This window comes from Phyllobates terribilis, unplaced genomic scaffold, assembly GCF_046119375.1.
Source record: "Phyllobates terribilis strain yellow unplaced genomic scaffold, ASM4611937v1 Scaffold_3__8_contigs__length_932513732, whole genome shotgun sequence".
NCBI lineage: Eukaryota > Metazoa > Chordata > Amphibia > Anura > Dendrobatidae > Phyllobates > Phyllobates terribilis.
Window position 1 is genome coordinate 274422884 of NW_027362763.1, and position 7187 is coordinate 274430070.

The 7187-nt window shown below is 48.7% G+C and overlaps 1 protein-coding gene across 1 annotated transcript; it reads left to right on the forward strand.

Moving 5' to 3' along the window:
* The first annotated feature begins 3833 nt into the window (after nucleotides 1-3833).
* On the forward strand, nucleotides 3834-4897 carry LOC141258524 (posterior protein-like). Its single transcript, XM_073673509.1, has one exon. The coding sequence runs from the start codon at nucleotides 3834-3836 to the stop codon at nucleotides 4887-4889; it is 1056 nt and encodes a 351-aa protein (XP_073529610.1). The 3' UTR covers nucleotides 4890-4897.
* The last annotated feature ends 2290 nt before the right edge of the window (nucleotides 4898-7187 follow it).

The window sequence follows — 7187 nt, forward strand, 5'->3', positions numbered from 1 at the left end:
TACCTCCCCGGCGGGAGCAGGCTTCTTTTTCGTCAAAAAGAAGGACGGCTCTCTCCGTCCCTGTATAGACTATAGAGGCCTTAACCAGATCACGGTGAAGAATAAGTACCCCCTTCCGCTCATTCCGGAGTTATTTGATCGTCTGAGGGGGGCTAGAATCTTCACCAAACTGGACCTCCGTGGGGCGTACAACCTGGTTCGTATCCGTCAGGGGGATGAATGGAAGACGGCATTCAACACCCGGGACGGCCACTATGAATATCTGGTAATGCTCTTTGGTCTCTGTAACGCTCCTGCCGTCTTTCAAGAGTTGGTCAATGACATCTTCCGGGACCTTCTCTACTCCTGCGTAGTGGTGTACCTGGACGACATCTTGGTCTTCTCTCCGGATCTCCAGACTCACCGGAGGGACGTTCGTCAGGTCCTGCTCAGGCTCAGGCAGAATCACCTCTTCGCTAAATACGAGAAGTGCCTCTTTGAGCAGACCTCGCTTCCGTTTTTGGGCTACATTATTTCTCAGACCGGCCTACGAATGGATCCAGAGAAACTGTCTGCCATCGAGAAATGGCCTCGACCGGAGGGGTTGAAGGCCATTCAGCGATTCCTGGGCTTCGCCAACTACTACCGCCTCTTCATGCCACACTTCTCTTCCCGGACTGCCCCAATTTCCGCGCTCACCGGTAAGGGTACTAATCCCAAAGAGTGGCCGCCCGAAGCAGAGGAGGCCTTTCTTTCCCTAAAACAGGCCTTCTCTTCCGCCCCGGTGCTGCATCGCCCGGACGGCAACAAGCAGTTCTTCCTGGAAGTTGACGCCTCCTCCTCTGGAGCCGGAGCGGTACTTACTCAAAAATCATCTTCCGGGAGAATGGTAACTTGTGGCTTCTTCTCCAAACTCTTCTCCTCTTCTGAGCGCAACTATTCCATAGGAGACCGAGAGTTATTGGCCATCAAACTGGCATTGGAGGAGTGGCGTTACCTACTCGAGGGGGCTCTTCACCCGGTAATAATTTACACTGACCACAAGAACTTGGCTTACCTCCAGCATGCCCAGAGACTTAACCCGTGCCAAGCCCGGTGGTCCTTGTTTTTTGCTCGCTTTGATTTTGTTCTTCATTTTCGCCCGGCTGACAAAAACGTCAAAGCAGATGCCTTGTCCCGATCCTTTCTGGTGTCCGATCTTGAGGAAGAATCTAAACATATCATCGATCCCGCCAGAGTAATGCAGGTGGCTCCCGTGAGCCTAAATCGTCTCCCTCCCGGTAAGACGTTCGTATCAGTACCTGATCGGGAGAAGATCCTACACTGGGGTCACTCGTCTAAACTAGCTGGCCACGCCGGTCAGAAAAAGACCCTCCAGCTTATTGCCCGGCACTACTGGTGGCCTACCCTGCACAAGGACATAATAGACTTTGTTTCTGCCTGTGTGTCCTGCGCCCGCAACAAAGTCCCGAGACACCTGCCAGCCGGTCGCCTTCTTCCGCTTCCTGTGCCTGCTGCCCCCTGGCAGCATATTGCTATGGACTTTATAACTGATCTCCCCGTCTCTGCCGGTTGACGGTCATTTGGGTTTTCGCTGACCGCTTTTCCAAGATGGCTCATTTTATTCCCCTGCCTGGTCTCCCGTCTGCACCCGAGCTGGCTAAAGACTTTATCCGCCACATCTTCCGTCTTCATGGCCTGCCCCTCCACATCGTGTCGGATCGTGGGGTACAGTTCACCTCACGTTTCTGGAGAGCCACTTGTAAACTGCTAGACGTCACCCTGGACTTCTCTTCCGCTTACCACCCACAGTCTAATGGTCAAGTGGAGCGGATCAATCAGAACCTGACCAGTTACCTCCGGCACTTCGTTAATGCCCATCATTCTGACTGGGTGGATCTCCTACCATGGGCCGAGCTCTCCTATAACAATCACGAGAGCGAATCCTCCTCCAAATCCCCGTTTTTTGTAGTCTTCGGTCAGCATCCTCGGATTCCTTTTCCTGTCTCCACCTCTGTGGACAACCCGGCTGCGGAATCTCTCGTTAGCAAATTTTCCTCCATTTGGGAGAGTACCCGATCTGCACTCCTCCAGTCGTCCGAACGGATGAAAAGACACGCTGCCAAAAAACGCCTGGATCCTCCACAATTTCGTCCTTGAGATAAAGTCTGGCTCTCGTCTAAATATGTCCGACTCAAGATACCTTCTTACAAGTTAGGGCCTCGGTTCATCGGTCCTCTGGAGGTCATCAATCAGATCAACCCGGTGGCCTATAAATTAAAACTCCCGGCCAACTTACGGATCCCTAACTCCTTCCATGTATCTCTCCTCAAACCTGTGGTACTTAACTCTTTTTCCAAGTCTACAGGTATGCCTCCTGCTCCGGTTTCTGCTGAGGACGAGTTTGAGGTAGAGAACATTCTTGCCACCAAAAGGGTAAGAGGAAAGACCTTTTTTCTAGTAGATTGGAGGCGGTTTGGTCCTGAGGAGAGAACGTGGGAGCCCCGGGAGAACATCCATGCCCCTCTTATCCTAGCTAAATTTCTGTCTGGCCTAAAAAAGGGGGGGCCTAAAGGGGGGGGTACTGTAGCGCCGGCGTCCCTGCCCTCTGCTAGGCAGGGACGCTGTTCCCCTCACCTCCCTGCTCCGTGCCCGGCGTCCTCCTCCCGCTCTGCTGGCAGCGCGCGCTCTTTCCCGTCCACTGTGCTTAGGGCGCACGCGCGCTCTCCCTCCCTCTTAAAGGGGCCGCGCGCGCCATCCTAAGGAGTCCCCGGCCAATGGCCGGAGGACTTCACCATATATAAGGCACCTCCTCCAAAATGGAGGTGCCCGAGCAATGTTGTTGCACTGTTTACTACTCTGCTTCAGCCCTCAGGTCCCGTTGCCAGTTACCTGCCAGTTACCTGCCAGTTACCTGCCAGATTCCTGCCTGATTATCTGCTACCTGCCTGCTAGTCTGAGGTCCGACGGTCTGCCTTACTACTCCTGTCAGTCTGTCTAAGGACCAGTCTGCCCGCTCACCTGGGAGCGCACATCAGCCACCTGCCTGCTTGCCTGAGGTCCGACGGTCTGCCTTCCAACTCCTGTCAGTCTGTCTATGGACCAGCTTGCCCGCTCACCTGGGAGCACACACCTGCTACCTGCCTGCTAGTCTACCTGGAGGCTCCGCCGTCACGTGCTGTGACCACCTGCCTGTCCAGTGACTCCTGCTCGCTCACCTGGGAGCGCTCATCTGCTGCCTGTCTGCTAGCCTACCTGGAGGCTCTGCCGTCACGTGCTGTGATCACCCGCCTGTCCAGAGTCTTCTGCCCGCTCACCTGGGAGCGCTCATCTGCCGCCTGTCTGTTGGTCTTCCTGGAGGCTCCGCCGTCACATGCTGTGACCACCCGTTCTTCCAGAGACTCTCGCCTGCTCACCTGGGAGCTCACGTCTATCATCAGCCGCCACAGGTCGTACCAACCCTTTACCTAGAGACTGCCCCGGTCACTTGCCGTGACCATCTGCCCGTTCATCCAGAGACTGCCCCGGTCACTTGCCGTGACCATCTGCCCGTTCATCCAGAGACTGCCCCGGTCACTTGCCGTGACCATCTGCCCGTTCATTCAGAGACTGCCCCGGTCACTTGCCGTGACCATCAGCCTGTTCATCCAGAGACTGCCCCGGTCACTTGCCGTGACCTCCAGCCCGTTCACTCAGAGACTGTCCCGGTCACCTGCTGTGACCTCCTGCCCGTCTTCCCTGATCGCCACCTGCTCCCTTACAAGGACTGCTCCCTTGTATAGTAGCTCAGAGGTTCCGCCTCCCAGACCCGTTACAAATGTACTAGAGGGAATAACCATTGTTATTGTAATCAAATGTGCAAGTCTGCTGATCAGAAGGAAAGAGATTGGAAAAGAGGGGAGGAGCAGCCTGTGTGCACGGCTGATAACCCTGAGGATAACCCAGATCATAGTTCCTCTCTCTTTACTCCTGAGTCAGGAGGAAGCAGACAAAGGAGAGACAATTTGCTTAGTAACAGCAACAATTTAGTCCAATCCACAACACTATCCATACAGGATAAGACAAATCTATGCCAGATATTAGGAAAATTTAATACAAGTGCCTCAGCCATTAGTCTTTCCAATAAGTTAGAGGCAGTAGTGACTCAATACAGTCTGGGTAATAGAGCTGCATGTGCGTTACTTCGGGTATGGCTCCCATCTCAACTTTGTGAAAAACTGCAGCCCCCTGTAGGAGCTCACAGAGGATTATCTGCAGATCTTGAATGTAATTGGGGAAATGCTAGTGACAGAGTACAGGAATTAAAGAGAGTTATGGGGGGACGAGATATGAGAGGTACTAATGCCTTAGAAAATGCAAAATTAAATAGAGAAGATGATCCAATTATTTTTTGCAGTGAATATTTGACATTATATCGTTCTACCTATAACTGCCCTGACATGTCTCCTGATGATAGCAGTTTTCTATATTCAATGGCTAACAAATGCACTTTTGTTGATTATCCAACAAAGGTTGCCTTGAGGAATGCAAATTCCTATCAAGCCTTTGTAAATATATTAAAGGATTGGATTCAGGATACAAGTCATGACAACAAACCCCAAAAGAGGATATCAGAGGTAGTCAAAAATGAGGGCAAAGTAAGGTTTGTTGGAAAATGTTATAAATGTGGTTACACAGGTCACACTATGAAAGAATGTAGAAGTAGTAGAAGAGTTATCAATAATAGACCTTTTAATAATAGGAAGCAAAGACAAGAACCAAATAATGCAAGGGATGGAGAGCATAGTCTTCCTGAAGTTACATTATATGGCCCACTTCTGGATGAACTGAGGAAGATTGGGAAGGCAATGGCAGAAAAGCCAGAGGAATTAAAGACCCCACCTCCAACAAATCCTTATGTAAAACAATAGGGATGTCAGGCCCCAGTGTTGTCCCTAGTGAGTCAGCTTAGCAGGAACAAGGGCGGGAGACCCCGTATTCAGGGTACGGTAGGGGGCCATCGTACAAACATTTTACTGGATACAGGGGCTGCTGTCAGTTTGACTAATCTGGATTTGATTAAAGACCCTGGTGGTAAACACATTTTTCTGAGAGGGTTTGGAGGACAGTTAGTATCTTCAGAACAATCTTTACCAGTGACAATAAACCTGGGAGATCTATGTGTTGAGCATGGCTTATATCTTTCACCAACACATGAAGGTACCATTATTGGGTCAGATGTTATGAAGGAATATGGACTTATTCTTGATTTATGCAACTGGATGTTGTGGAGAGGATCACGGTATAAAGGCTGTTTAAAAATGGTTACTGACAATTATGGTATTGATTCCATCAAAGGTGCTCAATCTTTAGATCCAGCCATGATATTGAGAACAGATGATGAAATATTGGCTGACATCTTGTGGCAACATAACAGTGTGTGGGCAAATTCAAAAACCCAATGTGGCAAAGTGTCCAACATGGTAGTAATGGTAGAGGGTCCTGATCCCCCACCCCAAAGGCAGTATAAAATACCACCAGAGTCAGTCCCCTACATTAAGAGAATACTGGATGATTTGCTGATTCAAAATGTCATCAGGGAATGCCAATCCACCAATAATGCGCCGCTATGGCCAGTTAAGAAACCAAATGGTTGGCGTCCGACATTGGATTACAGAGCTTTAAACAAGTGTACCCCTCCTGTCACTAATGTGGTTGCCAAAATGCCTGACATGATGACAGCACTCAAACCCTCCTCCACAGTATATTCATCAATAGACATCTCAAATGGATATTTCTCCATTCCCTTACACCCTGACTGTCAATACAAATTTGCTTTCACATTTCAAGGGAAACAATTAACATTTTGTCGGTTGCCACAAGGATTCAGGTCCAGTTCTACCTACTTTCATAAGTGTATGGTTGAAATTTTGTCATCTTTTTCAGAACCTGATTGCATTGTACAATATGTAGATGACGTTCTGCTCCAAACTGACACAAAAGATCAGCACTACACATTGTTGAATGAGCTGTTAACACTCCTTGAGAAGGCAGGTCTCAAACTTAATCCTAACAAGGCCCAGCTGATGAGAGAGTCTGTGTCATTTTTGGGAGTGATAGTTTCAAAAGGGGGGAGAATTCCTGACCCCAACAAATGTGAAACTATTAGGAAGTTGCCTAGGCCAAACACAAAAACAGGAATGAGACAGTTCTTGGGACTTGTCGGATTTTCCAGAGATTTCATAGAGGGATTTGCTGAGAAAGCAAAACCCCTCTATGAACTCCTAAAAGGTGATAAGGGAGAAGCTGATCCACTTGAATGGATGGAAGAGCATGAAGGAGCTTTTGTAAGGTTGAAAATCAGCCTCACTCAAGCACCTGCTCTGAGCAATCCAAACCCAGATCTACCTTTTGCATCACAGGTTCATGCCTCTGTGATAGCAATTACGGCTGTATTGCTGCAGGAGAGGCAAGGAAAATGGGTTCCTGTTGGATACCTATCAAGGTTGTTAAGTCCTGTTGAAATAGGATTTGATGATTGTGTTAGGAATCTGTTGGCAGTGCATTGGGCAATACTATCCACAGAGTACATAGTAGGATTTTCTAAAATCATACTCCAAACACCCCACACTCCTATCAAAATGCTCTTGGAGCGAACACTCAGTGGTGTATCTTCTCAAAGGGTAGCAAGATGGTTGGTAGATTTAACACCTAGGAACATCACAGTGACTCACAATACTAACTACATCCTGCCACAGTTGATGCAATACAAAGGGGAAAAACATGACTGCGGGGAGTTACACATGACCAAGACACAGGAAGTGTTTAGGTTAGTGACAGGAAAAGAAGATCTAAAAATTTGGGTCGTTGGATCAAGGTATTGGGAAGAGGGACAATTTTACACAGGTTATGCCCTGTGGTGTCCTCAAACAAATGAACAAATTCTCATTAAATGCCCAAGGAAATTCTCAGCTCAAAGAGCTGAACTGGAAGCTGTGAGGGAAGCAATTTTGCATTTCAGTGCAGGGCCTATCACAATTTTCTCTGATAGTGCATATGTCACAAGATCACTTACTGAATACATGCCTTTATGGCACACAAGAGGATTCAGTGATGCATCAGGTAAGACACTAGTACATGGTTCAGTTTTGAAAAACATTTGGGAAAGGACTAGTGCAGAACCACGAAGAGTGGCAATAATAAAGGTGAAGGCACATCAAAAGGGCAGT